Source organism: Brachypodium distachyon, chromosome 3, assembly GCF_000005505.3.
Source record: "Brachypodium distachyon strain Bd21 chromosome 3, Brachypodium_distachyon_v3.0, whole genome shotgun sequence".
Taxonomy (NCBI): domain Eukaryota; kingdom Viridiplantae; phylum Streptophyta; class Magnoliopsida; order Poales; family Poaceae; genus Brachypodium; species Brachypodium distachyon.
Window position 1 is genome coordinate 56,763,497 of NC_016133.3, and position 16,372 is coordinate 56,779,868.

At 48.1% G+C, this 16,372-nt stretch overlaps 1 protein-coding gene and 1 long non-coding RNA gene across 4 annotated transcripts; both read left to right on the plus strand.

The window, feature by feature from the left end:
- Window positions 1-918: 918 nt before the first annotated feature.
- Window positions 919-3,445, plus strand: LOC104583869. Of its 3 annotated transcripts, none has more exons than XR_002964371.1 (4): window positions 919-1,273; window positions 2,469-2,598; window positions 2,696-3,091; window positions 3,157-3,445. It is a non-coding gene; the product is annotated as an uncharacterized LOC104583869 (long non-coding RNA). The 3 variants fall into 3 exon arrangements; XR_002964372.1 differs by having other exon boundaries at window positions 3,177-3,445; XR_731931.3 differs by having other exon boundaries at window positions 925-1,273; window positions 2,696-3,161.
- Window positions 3,446-12,699: 9,254 nt separating this feature from the next.
- On the plus strand, window positions 12,700-14,567 carry LOC104583870 (zinc finger protein 8). The gene has a single exon (XM_010237745.3). It carries the CDS (start codon window positions 13,550-13,552, stop codon window positions 14,408-14,410), a length of 861 nt encoding a protein of 286 aa, XP_010236047.1. The 5' UTR covers window positions 12,700-13,549; the 3' UTR covers window positions 14,411-14,567.
- The last annotated feature ends 1,805 nt before the right edge of the window (window positions 14,568-16,372 follow it).

Below are 16,372 nucleotides of genomic sequence, written 5' to 3' on the forward strand. Positions count from 1 at the left end.
TGAAGAAGTTAATGTAGCTAGCCAAAGTAGTCGATCGAGCGTGAGAAATCGTGTGAACATGCTCAAGAAAACCCTTTTACCACGCCTCACCGGCTCACCGGGTGCAAGTTCTAGAGTAACGACATAATGGTAACCAAGGTTACACAACACTTATTTCCTGTTCATGCAGCAGTTCTAGACTCACTTTTGTTGCCTGTGCGAGGCTGCATCGCGTCGCCGCCTCAAATTTGAGTCAAGAATTTAATATCAGAGGGAGTACAATTTTACACTGCTGACTAAGTCAGACCTGTTTGGAGGTGTCGGTTGTAACATGTATCAAGGTTGTTCCGCGTTCTGTCTTAAGTGGTCGGTTGTAATTGGCCTAGTCTTAGGCTCGTAACTGACTATCTTTCTATCAATATACGAGTCCATCAATATATTGAAACCCATTGCTTCTTTTGTTTTCGCGAAAAAAATTAGCACAACATATTTCAAGTGGCATGAAAGAAAAAAAAATTGAGACTTATGATTTAGTACCTCCGTTCGGAAACAAATGTCGTAGATTTATCCAAATATATACGTATCTATACACGGAAATGTGTTTAGATACATACGTATCTAAAAAATATGAAACATTTATTTTCGAACGAAGCAAGTACATTATTTTTGGATTGCAAACACTTAATGATTTATTTAGATCCGTAGCAATGCACAGACATTTTTTCTAGTTGGACAAATATTTATACTCCCAACGTTCCGAATTAACTGGGGACGGAGGAAGTAGTATTAGTTTTGGACTGAAAGGATAGAGTCCGGACGTTTTAACCTCTTAAAAAAAATCTATAAGTCGGAATTATAATGACGAGGCCTCTATGCTGACAAAGTTTCAGCTGAAAAAGACTAGGTTTAGTTCCGATTTGGATATAAATTCGACTTGGGTATGAACGGCAAGTTCCAGATTAAAAGGACTTGGAAACTAACTACGGAGTACTCCAGGAGAGAAATCTGCAACCCGATTTACAGCACTCCCGAAATCGTCGCCGGCTCCAATTCCCGCAGACCCCACCGCAAATCGCCGGCACGGACCCACCTCGATCTCTTCTACCGATTCCCGGCCCGCCGGCGCCCCCTCCGGGACCCTAGCTCGGCTCGATTCAGTTTGATGGCTTCTTTGCTGCTCCGGTCCGCCGGCCGCGTGCTCCGGCGATCTCTCCAGCAGGGGCCCCTTCGGCGGTCCCCCGCGCAGCCGTTCGTTGATAATCCGCGCCGCTTCAGCTCCGATGCCGTCAATAAGGTAAATCTTAGAAACTTCTACTCCAGAACCCGAACTTTTTGGAGTACTTTTCTTTTGGCTAAACGCCCCCGTTGCCCCCATGTAGATGAAAGGGTGCTGTGTTTGTTCACGGGAAATCGCACGGTTTAGTTTTACAAGTATCCTATAGCCTCTCCTCTTACCCACATCCTGTTTTTTTATGGCATAGGATGATGTCCTCCTGACTCCTGTTGATCAATGTGTTTAGACTTTAGACGAGAGGTTTATTTAACTTGGTGCAAACACAAACTAAATCAACCAGCCTATTTTACGTCTTACAGACAAAAGTTTGCTTGAGTCAATCTTAACTTTTGATGACAAATTAATGGCATGAGGAAGAAAAACAGTCCCATACCAAAAATATCTGGATTTGCGATATCACTAGTATGAGCAGAAACTTCCATAGTTTAGCTTGTTTGTTTCGGACAGATAACTGTTTCGGGGCAGCTATTAGAGACATAGATCATACATGCAAGAGGCACACACATGATGTGTGTGTTTTTACATCTGAAGCACTATGTAGTAAGATCATGATGCTGGTACCTTCCACTTGTATGCACATACACTGCTCTGAAGTGAACCCTCTCCCTCTGAACTTAACAATGGTGTGGTGGTAAAAAGGATCAGCCGAGGAGGCAAGCAATGGACAGTGAAAGAAGAACCAAAAACAATTGCAATTGCCTTTTGCATCATACAGATAACAGATAAGAAGGCATTCAGATAGACGAGATCATGCACTATCTGGGCGTCCTTTGGCTCTTGTAACCCACAGCTTCAGGCAGTTTGTACTGCCTGAAGACTTGCAAGATTAGCCTTCCCTGCTTCTTATCAATTTAGTTACTTACTTACACCTTCAACCATCGGCCACAGCAGGTGATGGGAAATCAGACCATTCTAAATCATCACAAGTGCTTTACCGTGCGGAAAGGAAAACAAGCAGAGATAATAGTGTATAAAAGCAAGTAATCTTCATTCTTGCACATGCAACCATCCGGACCTCTAGCACACTCTCGAATGCCACCTTCCCTCTCACAGATGACATTGAAGTCATGGAGAATACTTGCCAAAGCATGGACCAAATATGAAGATTTTTAGGATACACTGATAATAATTTCATTTTGTCTATTTTGTGTATGAATAGTAATTTTTTTGTCTAGTAACTTCGTTTTCTCTGCAGCACTCCTGCGCGCCAGAGAACAGCCTCAACAGCATAGAGGCGGGCCTTGATGTGAACCTTCAGATCATGCGTGCTACAGCAGAACAAGCTAAAGTTATATACTACAGAAGATCACAGAGGATGAATTAGCGTAAGCAAGCAATTCATTTGTTCCGGACATGTATGCACACGTGTATTGTATTTTATTTTTTTGGATCATCCAATTTATGGTCTCTTTTGACTTGCAGGGATAAGAAACGCGAGACGGTGGTACTCGGTGCCTTTGCTTTTCTTGGTCTTACACTTTGTGCTGGCGAATCACTATTTGGTGGAGTCAAGAAGGAGAAATCTCAGGAAGTTGAACCTCTAATTTAGTAGTACTCCCTCCGTCCAACAAAAAAGGATGTCATCTATACACTAAATCATGTCTAGATACATTCAAATTTTGACATCTTGTGTTGGATGGAGGGAGCACTAGATTTACGCCGCAACCAAACACGTCCTCGGTGTTAAGGAAGTGTACTCACGTGCATGCCTGTGCGTGGATAGTTTCTGAAAGATCGTTGGAGATAGTGTGTGAGCGTGAGAATTCTTCCAAAAGAATTGTATGATTACGTGGAATTTAGCTAGATGACACACCTACGGTAATTTCTTCAAATACTTGTACCTACCAATTTGGGATCAATCTTTTGATTAATTTCACGATCAGGTCGATATCTTCCTCTCCAGCAAAGAGCCAGGAAGCATTTTTATGTTCACGAACCCGAGTTCGCGGCCCGCCTGGAACAACCGTCGGATCTCGCGGGCCGCCTCAGGCTCGAGCGGGCCGCCTCACCTCCTTCGAGCATGCGAGGTGGCACGCGGAGGCTGAGCTCCAGCGGCTGATCGTGATCTCCGACTCAGAGTCCAATGGGAGCCACGGCGACATCGCTTCGTAGATTAAATTTAGGTTTAAATGTTGTGTTAGACTAGATCGATCGAATGTATGCAAATTTTATGAACTCTGCTCTTCTATCTAATGTGATTTGGACCAAAGTGTTCACACTTGCCAATTTTACCGGCTGCCAACGAAGATTAAGATTAAAAAAGAAGTGATTATGTATCTTGTTATCCAAAAAAAGAAGTGATTCTATATCTCGTTCTTAAAAAAGCGAGCGAGTCGATCCACCCACCATTTCCGATTTTCAGGTACTAAGATCGACAAAAGCACCATTACAATCCACCAAACAAAAGAGAGCAGTACGTTCGTCAAGCAAAACCCAAACCACCGATCCGATCGATCTACGACGCCAGTAAAACATGAAGACCACCAACGTTTAAGAACCCACTATATAAACCCTCTTATTTATCCAGGACGAGAGTATCTGCACGAGGCCAATAGACAAGAAGAGTGCCATCGCGATCGCCTCAAGAAACAAGGAAACCATCACTAGCCAAAGTCTTCCAAGTAGTACTGGCCAAATCTTTTGGCCCCCTTCCCAAAGAAACAATAACATTAAGGATGAGGGCTAGTCAGTTCCTGCTGTTCGCCATAGCCCTCCTGGTATTGTCTTCAGGTAATTTCGACTTCCCTTGTCATCGAACTACACGTTTCCCTCAACTACTGTACTGATCGACGATGCATTCTTCCGTTTTCTGTCGAGACATGCAAACATGACGACGAAGGTCTCGGTGGTGGCGCTGCCCTGTCAGACGATCATCCTAGATCCGGACACGACGTGCGATCCGGCGACGAGCCGGAAGAACTGCGCCGAGAAGATGAAGGGAGGCGTCGGCGCTTGCTACGGTGCTCCTTACCACAAAGGGTGTGACTGTGAGCACTGCGGCCCGCCTTCGCCGTCGTCGTCCACCCTGCCCAGGAAACTGAACCGGATGAACTAAGCTAGCGGATTAGGAGATAGACGATGGAACGAATTGTGCGTGCAGCTTTTCGATCCGATCGATATGCATAACAGAGCACTGTACTTACTTCGTCCCAAAATAAGTGACGTGAAATTATATATACTCTTATACAAATCCACGTCATTTAATTTGAAACTGAGAAAGTACTAGTGGCAGAAGCCGGATCTACGGCGATAAAGATTTAATTTATTTTATCTTGTCTAAAACGGTGCTCGCAAGTATGCAATGGCGTGGCAGGGATGCAATGGCGTGGCAGGGATGCGCGTGCTATCCGGAGATTTACACCCAAACATTTCAAATATCAAAACATTAGTAACTAAAAAGTACATTAAAAATACATTAGTGCCAAATAAGTCTTTACGTTTTTTTTAGAAAAAAGTAAGTCCTTACTCTTTTTTTTGAACGAAAAATAAGTCCTTACATGTTGACTGCGTGCGCGCCGGCCCAACGCCAGCCTGCTTGCCTCGCCCGGCCAGCCCAATGCGTCATACCCCCGCGCCAGCCCAGGCCAGTCTGGCCGCTTCCCCGCGCACAGCCTTGCAGCGCCCAGCTTCGTACGTGCAGCCCAGCACATATGCAGCACAAGCCTAGCGCTAGCTGGAATACGCCCCGGGCTGGGCTGCTGGACGCGCCAAGCCCCTAACATGAGCAGGCCACCAAACAAAGCCCAGTCTTTCATCATGGATATGACCTTCAACGACGGCAACACACGGAACAAGCCGTATCGGGGGCCAAAGACCAGTGTCGTCTCGCACGCGACGCACCTAAAATCCCTCCAAAAAAAAACTAAAATCCGATTAATTCACATTCATTGCACGATGGTAATCAGTTAGCGCAGTGCCAGATCGATCGGGTCGATCGGTCACTTGATCGGTCCTGCAGCTATCCTAGCTGTACGAACATTACATGTATGCCCCCCTTGCTAGGCCTTCGTGATGCTTCTCGGGGTACTTTGCTGATTACTGCTGCGTGGAGCAGATAATGGTCCCGGGACTGGACTGGAGGACTAAGTACTGCGTGTCTGTTTGTTATCACTGCGGCCAGAATAGATCACCAACCAAACCACGTTCTTCAGATCCCAGCTAGGCTCTCCGGCATGATTTATCAGGTAACAAAGAGAGGTAAAAAAAAGAGAGAGGTAAAGATTTGTGTTTGTCTAGTACGTAGGAGAGTACGATTGAAGCTGCATACGCCTGCAAGATCGCTGCCAAGTGGCTACTTGGAAAAGACAAAGTAAAAACGAGATTCACCTTTCTCTGTCGGATGTACCAATGTGAACAACGCAGGCTTTTGCCACAAATAAGCACAGACACGACACACATGCGCGTCTGAACCCTGAAAGGTTCTCCCTGCTGTCGCTGGAGTGCAGCAGTGCAGTGCAGGTTGCCATCAGTTTAGCCAGCTGCTGCCGCGATCTCGACGTGATTTCCCCTTCCCGGTCGAGACAGCCATACATACAGCGTTCCGTCGTTCTCTCCGGAAGCCAGCGACAGCGATCCGCCATTACCCGGCCTCCGCGTAGATTTCGTACCTTTTTGCTCTCCACCACCTGCGTGGACTTGGGCGCCGCGACGTACGTGTTCCCGACGTGTGCTGCGCAGCAAGCCACGTTAGACGACGATCGAGCCCGCGTGCAAAAGCTTTCGTTTCGTTTCCTGTAACTTTCCAACCGGTCGATCGATGGCGGCATCTATCCGCGGAGAAAGACAACCTGCCTGCGATATTTATGGTTACTACCCCGGCCAGTGCGTACGTAGATCTCAGTAGCTGTTCCTTTTGATTTTTAAAAACTTCCCAGCCTTCTTCCTTGGCAAATAAATCTGGCTCGAGGAGACAAATCCATGCTGCTGCTGAAGTGCTGAAAGGGATCGTCGATCGGGGCTCATCTGGGGTTTGTTTGCTCCTGCACCGTGGTATCGGCATCGGGCTACAGCGGGATACATGTGTGGCTAGGCGAAATCAGCGCTACTGATGGGTGGATCACGACAGATTAGATGGACCATGAGTGGTGCGGTTGGGGCAGAGCCATCTCACCAGCAGTGACACACATGTATGATGTTTCTGTTTGCATCCGTTGGTTCCAAACGTCGTCATGCAGTACTGAAGTGGCATCCAATCAAACCCGAGGCCCTTCCATGGACCATGGGTGTCTTAATTTGGCTTAGTCAAGGCGATCGAGCTGCATCTAAACCACGGTTTGATGGATGCATCAATCCCTGCAGCACTTGAGCACTTATTGTAATCGGCCCGGCCATGTTCTCGATCAGAGGAGGAATTGAATTGAAGCTTGTGTGCATTAGCTGGGGTGTCGCTTTCGGACAACAAAATCAGAGAGTTGGCATTGGGCGATTCAAGATGCGGAAGGTCTTATGTGGAATCAGTACTCCGGGACAGGATAAGGACGTACTTGGCGTATGCATGCTTGGCGATCTAGCTAGTAGTACTGGTACGGTGATCCACACTGGCTGCGTTTATTTAACCGTTCCCACAGCTTGATTACGGACACCGAACAGCAGGATTCTTTTTTTTAGAAAACACGATACGATGCAAGTACTCACACACACGCGCATGTTACACTCACCCCTACCCGCACACCCTTTATACTACTTAGGCAGCTACTCCGATCCAGTTTTTACTATGTCAAGCCCTACTGATCTGGAGTGGGAACAAGTACAAGGTAGTAAGACATTTTTAAAGGAGGGACACCTACTTCTGGAACCATAAATCGGCGAGCTTATGTTCATGGACGAGAAAATAAAAATGCATGCACACGTACATGCATGTGTCTCTGCTGCTTCCGTTTAGCATCGCTAGCTGGCACTTGCCTCTACGAGTTCACGTTCTTGCCTTGATTATGCAAGTGAATGAGCTAATTAAACAGAAACTTTTTTCTAATCAGTGTCACCGTGTCAGAAAAGACAAATCGTACGTAGTACAGCCTCAAAAGAGGATATGAGAATAAAAACACCGATCTGGTACCAGGAAAAAAAAACGATTTCATTCAGTATATTGTCGTCGGGCAAAAAAGACTGATCTACCTACTAGTAGTAGTTGCCATTTCAATGCATGATAGGTCAGATGAGAATGTTCCTACATTTGGCACTGCATTTGCACAAAATGCCTCCGAGCTGGCCCTATGGCCTTTCCTTTTCGTGTTTGTTAACGACGCATGTGTGTCTGCTTGCCCTGTTGGGAACAAATGCCATGCATTCAGTCCAATAAAGCAGAGGAGAAGGGCATCAGCATGCATGCATGCAGGGTGGGCATGCGCATTTAGGTCCTTTGGGACCACGTTTAAATGATGCTCCTCGTGCCATTCGTCTCGTTAAAGAAAAAACAAGTACTCTTCCCGCAAAAAAAAAAAAGGTATATACTCGTGTACCAGCAGAGCAATGGCCGTCGCATGGGCTCTTTCCACAGAACCGGCCTGATCTACATGCCGGCCGGGAACGGATGCATGCACGGGCACGGCTAGCTTTTCCTACCACCCTATGTACTGAACTGAAGAATCACATTTACCTCCTGTGTACTGAAGTCAAGGACGCTGTCAAAATTCTTGGAACTGCACACGCTGTCGTTCAGTCGTTCTCATAAATTTCGTACTGTTCTCCATAGATCCGTGAACGGTGAGACTCACGGCATGTGTCAAGGAAGAGCCTCGTTCGATCGACGCGTTTTTCTTAGAGGGTTAGCGTTTGGTTGGGACTTGGGAAACGTGGAAGGGGTACGTGCAACTTTGATGCTGGGAGAATTTACGCGAGCAACTCTGTTCCCGTGCCGGACGGAGGGGGGTCAGATCAAAAGCACGGATCGTAAATAAATTGGCTAACACGGCAGATGGTGTTAGCCAATAAAGCGATGGCTTGACTTGCATCTCTCAGAACATGGACCGCCTAGGCGCCTACCTAATTTTTGCGCAGGGTTTACATACTCTGCATACCTAATTCTGCCACAGCATTGAGTAGTACTAACCTGATTTTGATAAACTGCGGTTAACTGACACAGTGGCCTGCTCATCGATTCACCGGTTGCAGGTAATTAAACAATTTTCTCTCCGTTCATCCAATCTCTGGAGTTATCAAACAGAACAGAAGTAATATTTCGTCTTATTTGGGGGCTTTGGGCTGATCATGCCGGCCTTGATATAGTTAGGCATGAATCCCAACGACAAAAGCATACATTCCATCAGTAGAGTGTTACCGACAGAGACTTCCAACCCCACACTCCCTGATCAGCCTCAGGCCTCCTATGGCCCTTCCAAGCCAATCACACACGGCTAACGTCAAATAATCTGGTACTCAAAAAATATCTCCAACACGAGCTTGCTCCATAAGTAGATCATGTGAGCAGTACAAGGACACACACCCACCACACCTCTTTCCAGTTATCTCTCTTTGCCTGATGTGCATGCCGCCTCTGAGCTGAGCCTGACAAGGCTGAGGTGGTCCTAGGTAGGGAGGAGGAGTGCAGATCTCTCCCCCGACAGCAAGATCAGACCCATATGTGTGCTTTGACAAGAACACCACCAAAAAGCCTTTGCCAAAGCCTACTCTCCCTATCTGCATTGAACAGCTTGACACTGCCCTGCGCTTGTCAGCATATGTATGTGCATCTCCAGATCCTCTATGGCAAAAAACTTTCAGCCAACTATATATGGCCACCATGAGACACCGTGATAGATGTGGGTGGAGACTGGAGAAATGGAGGGACAAAACGGAGATACATAACCACATTATTTTCTGCGGAAACTCGGTGGATCCACCATAATTTTGCATCCAACTGTGCGCTATGGAATTTCATCAAGTCTGTAGTTGATCACTGCTGCGTGCATCTCCCCTTTCTCAAAAGGAAATGGCTGGCTATTGTTATGATCACCATGCAATCAGGGACTGTGTGTCTGCTTGTTTTGGTCCCAAGCAGAGCAGCAGCATCCAAGTCTCGTCTAAAAAGCTAAAGGAGACAGGCACCAGGGAGCTCCATCAACAGAGCTGGAAACTTGATGATTGTCTTGGAGTGTGCCGACTCCATCGTCTTGCTTTTGCATATGATGTGATGCGCTGACAAGTGCTCAAAAAAGCTAGCACATCTCACTGAACCAGGTAACACGTATGACCCAAGCAACGTTAAGACTACATGAGTTCAGATAATCAAGAACAGTGCGAGCAATCTTCAGGTCGTAGAACAGAGCAAACTTGATGATTTGTGCTCTATCCTAGTATGTTGATATTCCTCTTGTTGTGTCAATCAAAGATACTTGGTTGTAAAAGCTTGCAGATCGGTACGTAGCCACAGAAATAGGAAAACAGAGCCCTGGTGTCGAAGGCTTTTGATGCTCCTATGGGTTTTCTCAACTGCATGCTGGCTCTTAATTTGGTCTCTGTTTCGTCCACGTCAGTTGAACAGTTAATACACTTTGAACTGACCGACATACTCGTAGCAGTAGTAGCACGGCAACTTGTGAAAAAAGGCAAGACTTTCAGAAAAACGAAAGAGTAGAAAATGACACATGTACCCCTAATTAACCAAGGAGAGGAAAACAATCCAGTGTCTGTGACAAAGGGTACGGTCGACTCTTTCGGTTTGGAATAAAACGAACAAAAGGCCCTGAATTTCTGAACGCAGTGCTACGTACGAGTACCTACAAATGACGAAAACTACTACTAGTAGCAGCAAAAGCCTGCCCTGCGCATGCAGCAGTGAAAAGCATACACGCACGCAGACTAGCAGTACATCTCAGATCGATCACTGATATAGCTTGGATGCACACATACTCCATATACGGGTACATGCCATTGCCAAGCCATGATGCCAGCCTCTGCGGCTCTGCCTCTCTTTGGAAGCAGCGAAAGCGAAAAGAGAGAGGGAAGAGGGAGGAGGGAGACAGGTCGTGCAGCAGCAGAAGCTCCATCGCGCCCTACCGAAAATGACATGCATGCCATGTCCTTTTCCGGGAGTTTTACGACACCATCAAGTCGACCATGGATGGATCTACTCATCGACTCGACTCGACTCGACGCTAGCTAGTCCAGGATGAGTAGTAAGCACACGTACTCAAATTTCAACGCAACCAGGGACGGCACGCAGCCACGCAGTAGAAAAAGCTAGTAGGAGAGTACGTACGTCGTCGAGCAGCCTATGCTTGGTCAGCGTGTTGATCTGTCACCATCCGGCCGGTGTGCAACAATATACTACCACTCTCTTTTTTTACCTGGTGAAGAAAGGCGATCGAGATGAGCTACGGGCCGGTCGTGGGAAACGCGTGAGCGCTGCCTTTTAAGCTAGACGAGACCGAAGTTAACAGAAAAGCTTCATGCGCTAACCAAACGCAATTGAGACCGATCTAATGGATAGGATCAGGCAATGCACTTATACGTGGCTCTCTCAGAGTCGCAATTTAACTGCGACAACCGGGTCCCGAACTCGAGAACTCTTGGTTCTGATACCATAAAAAGCTTTATGCGCTAGCCAACGCAAGATCTTATGAAAAGGATCAGCCAATTCACTTATATTCCAACAAAACGGATGTCCCTGTCCGTTCGTGTCGACACGTCCCAGTCGTGAATATTTGGGCGACGGCAAGATCTCGGGGCCGATCGAGCCGAGTGTGGCTTGCAGCTTGCAGATAACGGCGCGCCCACCCTGCAGGGTGTACGTACGCTGGCCGGGGTCGCCGTCACGGCGCTGTAGGGACAACTGTACCCGGCCTATACTACCATGGCCAGTACACTGTACAGAGTAGTGGTAGTACCATGAAGTAGTGGTACAGTACATGGTAGCCATGCCATGCCCGGCCGGATGCAGTACGTCGATCTAACATAAATGTTTGCTACCTTTGCATGTCGCATCGATCAACTGCTTCTGTTTGTAGAACAGTACTGGTTGTACTATGCTCCGTGTTCGATCGAGAGTCTGCGTTTTAAATTGTTAACACTGATCTGTAATGGGGCTCCCTAGCTAGCTAGCTGCAGGTGTTGGTTGGGCAGCAACGGGCAACGGCCGTCGTCCGGCCACCGGTCTTTCTTTAATTTCACCTTTCCGTTTTGCCGATTTCTCTCATCTCTGAATTTCTTGATCAACCCGGTTTCCGGTCTCTCATCTCTGCATCCCTTGATTTCAACCGCGGTACGTACGGAGGCGTGGGGAAGAACAAGCTGCTCGCGATATGAGGTCTGTCTATATATCTGTACGAACCAGGAATCAAAAGCAGCTAGCTGGGGATCTCATTGGTGTCACCATTACGTACTTGTCGCTAGACACATGCATGTGTAGCATAGTAGTACGTACTACTGGGGTTGATGTTGGTGATGTACGTACGTATTTACGTACATCCAAACACGGGCCTAGCAGGAGTAGCTCTTAAAGAACACGGGCCTAGCAGAGTAGCAGGAGCAGGTTCAAAAAACCATCGCGCGGCTGTGACTTTGTAGTGTGTATGACACACAGCACACATGTACGCATGCACGGTCATTCACGGCTTTACGCGCCATCCACACTCCAAAACATTGCTTGCTGTCGACCCGCGTCGATTATCGGGATATTAATGCCCGTCACAAGTTGTGGAGTACTCGATCTGCTTGGGAGTACTACGTACTTGTGGTTTCTATTAGAACAGGTAGCTAGAGCTAGATGAAGAAGAACGACAGAGATATTTATTTCCGATCCCCCACCTAGCTTGAAAGTTGGCACGGATAGAGGCAGTTAAACCAGCATGCAGGGAGCACGAATGAAACCAAATACTCACTACTATCTCCAGGAGTGAAACTGACCGTGACAGCTAGCTTTTCACATACACATGGCAAATAACTCCAATTCAACCCCTTTTCCCCAGCCCATCATTCTTCACGGCATGGAATTTCGTAAATTAAAGTCTCCCCAAAGCCTGCACACACATGCACAAAATATAGAGGCCGGTGGAGGGAAAAGAAGCAGCCAGCACCATGGGGTAGTCAGTAGTGTGAGTACATATGATGAGATCACTGATCAGACTGAATTTCATCCCGCGACGATTACAGCTAGCTGGCAGCAATTAAACATGTGGATCCCAGTGCAAAGAAGAGGCTAGCTAGCGCCATCCATAATACATACTCCACTGTCAAAAAGAAGCTCCACGAGAAGAACGGAAAAAACGAAGCCAAACACACCTCCTCTGTCTTGATAGCTATAGCTGGCTTTGCCATCGATCGTTCTACCTGCAGGCTGCAGCATGCATGCCATGCATGCACCAAAGCCCTCAGAGAAGAGCTAGCTTGAGCCACCACCACAAAGCTACTACCATAAAGAGATAAAAACGTCCCCTGAACTGCACCCGGGCAAGCAGTAATCATGCGCAGCGGCAGGAGAGCAGGAGGGGCAGCTATAGCGAGAGGCTTTGGCATGCGTATAGAGAGCTAGCTACTAGCACAAAGACAGGCACGTCCGTCCCCAGCCAGCAGGAGATCGAGGACCACCCATGTCCTAAATAAGCCAACCTCGACCTATACCCTATGGCCAATCCAAAGGGCGGGCAGTCGGGCACGCAGAGGAAAGGAGAAGGACGAGCTAGCTAGGGAGAGCGATGGGTACGTACGTACGTATGGTAGGTGTAGACGATGGAGTCATGCTTGCACGCGGCCCATCTCTCATTTCCCCCACCAGGCCACCACTAATTGTGTATGCCCACTGATAGCTACTGATCGATGCAAAAAGAACCGAAATTTTCCTCTTGGATCTCTCTCTAGCTAGCTGCGAATGCTGCTTTGTTGTAGTGTACTAGCTAGTCCCGTGTTAATTTTGACAAGAAATCATATATCGATGAGCCCTAGCCTAGCCTAGCAAGTCGTAGCAGGGAGCCTGCAGCGGCAACTGCGACTGCCAACTGCATCTGCGTTTGTACTTGGTGGTGAGAGAGGTTGTAGCGAGCGATCGAGAGAGAGGTTTAAGCTGAGGAGTAGTACCAGTGTAGTACTCCCGATCCATCGGTCTCCGACCTTATAAACTTGCATGGTCCCCTCCCATCCCGGCTACAACTAGCTCCGACCTTACATCGCCCATCCATCCCCTTAAAACCGCACCAACTCGTAGCAAAATTCTCTCATCCAGCTAGCTACCACGCCAAGAAACACAGAGACAAACAAACACTCATAGCGGCAAAGCTAATTTCTTCAATCGATCGATCCAGGTAGCTAATAAGGATCGACCGAATTGAAGCTGCAGGGCCGGCCATGGCGACGCCGCTGGAGCAAGTGCGCAGCGTCGACTCCTTCTCGCAGCTGCCGTTCATCCGGCAGGCCGTGGCAGCGGCGCCGGCGCGGGACACCACCATCCGGCTCTTCGGCCACGAGTTCTCCAACAACAACGCCGACGAGCGGCATCAGCAGCACAAGGAGTCCTCGGCGCCCGGCACCGGCTCCCCGGAGTACGCGGCCAACAACAACAACGGGAGCACGGTGACCTCGGACGGCGGCAGCGGCGGCAAAGAGCGCAAGTTCGAGTGCCACTACTGCTGCCGCAACTTCCCGACGTCGCAGGCGCTGGGGGGCCACCAGAACGCGCACAAGCGGGAGCGGCAGCACGCCAAGCGGGCCCACCTGCAGGCCTCCCTCGCCGCCATGCACCACCACCACCACCGCTACGCCGCCGTCCCGGCCCACCACATGTACGGCGCCCTCCTCGGCTACCCTCCGCCGCCGCCGGCCCACTACTCGATGTGGACCACGACGACGGCCGCTGCCGGCCCCCCCGGGTCGGCCTACGGGCTCGGGCCGGGCTCCATGGCCCAGCCCATCGATGGCAGCCCCGTGCAGGGCCTTTGGGGGCCCCGGCCCGTACAGAGCTTCGCCGGCCCGCACGGCCCTGCTGACATGGTGCCGGTGATGCGGCCGGCAGCGGCGGGGGCTCAGGTGGTGGTGGACTTCAAGGACGACGAGAAGAAGGCGGTGATGAGCTTGCTGTCGTCATCGTCTTCGCCGCCGTCCTTGTCGTCGTGCTCGTCCACGTCGGCGCCGGAGAAGATAGCGGCAGGCAGGTGCGAATTGGGGCAGCAGCGTCAGGAGGCTGTTATTAGCTTGGACCTCCATTTGTAACTCTTGTTCATTTTTGTTGTTAGGTTCCTTCCTTCCTGTCAGTTAGCAGTCTCTGTACTTTCGTTCGCAAGTGCATGTTTGGCTTAAATTAGCTCTACTTTTTTGCCGTCTTAATTCAAATCCATGTAGCTAGCTTCAATTCTTCGGTTCTTCCCCACCTTTTTTTGTTTCCAAAGTGATGGAATTAAAAATGGCTGCCTTCAAATTCTCAAGAAGGGGGGCATTTTCTTTGCGCAAAAAGAAGGGGGGCATTTTTAAAACATACATGGACTTGCGACATGATTGCCTTACTCACAAAAAACAACAAAATTCTTTTGCCTTGCCAGCTAAAAGAAATGGTAATTAAATTCCATGATCCAATTTTCACAAATGAAGGACTAATTATTCACCATGCATGGTAGATTTAAAATGTGTGCATCCAACCATGCCGTACATGGGCCCGTATATTTAGATGATTTTCTTTTTTCTCTCTCCCCCGGGCCCAATGATAACGTCCCTCTGATGAAATTGCTTTGTACAGAGATAGTAGCCCTTTTTAGCATGTGATCTGCCTCAAGCCAGGTACTTCATGTACTTTCTGGGCTTCCACATATAGAAACGTAGTATAATAATATAGTCGTGTCAGATTGGCATTATTTCATCATGAGGCTAATAGAAAACAATACGTAGTTCAAATGAGAAAGTAGTACATAGTATCTGAAAGGGGAACAGTAGTTCTGGTTCGTCTGGGCTGTATGCATCTCACGACTTTCAAAGTTACAATTAAGTTACTTTCATTCACTGCTAATTGCTCCAAGAAAAAAAAAGGTATGTAATTAATTTCCCCTAGAAAAAGAATACATGTATCCATCACATAAATCATGTTTCTCCATGATGTCAAACAAGTTAATATATATGCTCAAGTAAATAAGCTGCCAAAGACGTTCGTAACCTCCCACGTCACTCACTTTTCAGAACAGTTAAAGGCTGTGCGTACGTAAGAGTCATCTTGTACGGCCACAGTAGATAATTTTCAGAATTCAATTTTGGTCGACGTTTTGCCCTCGTTTCCTGTCTCACTGTCCCAGCAGCAAAGGGCACAGCATCCTGACATATTGTGCAGTACGTATTACGTACCTCGCCTTCATCATCAATTCGATCGTACGTACGCCCCGTGTATACGTACATGCACGCACAGTAATTTTAAAGCCGTATTTTACCCAATTAAGTTCGCTGTTGAGACATAGCACCCGTGTGTGCATCCATCGGTGCAGAGTTTTGAAGGGTGCTGTATCTCTTTTTGAGAAAAACATTGAAACAATTCTCGTTAATTGGGTGGTGAATGGGCCGAAAATGTCGAGAATTGAGTTCAGCAAAACAGATTCAACTGATTGATCGACAGAGGCCGGCCGCGAGTACACGTCAAGAAAAGCTAGAGGTCACTGCTGACCGGCTGCATGCATGATGCATGCAGCAGTATGGCGTGCTAACTGCTGGCCATGTCATGCGGCCAATTGGGGTTTTTCCCCCTGCTAGCTTCTGCACGCCTACAGATGATGATCAGTAAGTACGTACGTCCAGCTCTGCTCTGCATGCATGCATGCAGTGGCTGCCGGCCGGACGGCCAGGGCAGGCCAGGACCAGCTTACCATGCAGCGGCGGCAGAGAACACGACGCATGTGCTAGCTGCTGTGTACTTGGACAGTGCATGCATGCGAAGCCACACACACACACAGAGATCGATCGATGGATGGATCTTTGACAGTCATAAGCTGCTAATGTAAGTTCTCCGTCTCCATGCATGCATGTACTTCCCGATAGTAGAGACTATGTCTTTCTGCCGTTAATTTGCATGTACTAATTAATCCCGTTCGATTCTGAATGCTCGCGCGAGCCAAAGCTGCTGCTCAGCCATATGCATGTTCTGATTTTCAGTTTCAGAGAGCAGCAACTGTTTCTCCACCCCAAAAAAAACAGAGCAGC

What these genes read in the sequence shown, in the direction of transcription:
- LOC104583870 (XM_010237745.3), top strand. Translation starts at nt 13,550, where the DNA reads ATGGCGACGCCGCTGGAGCAAGTGCGCAGCGTCGACTCCTTCTCGCAG.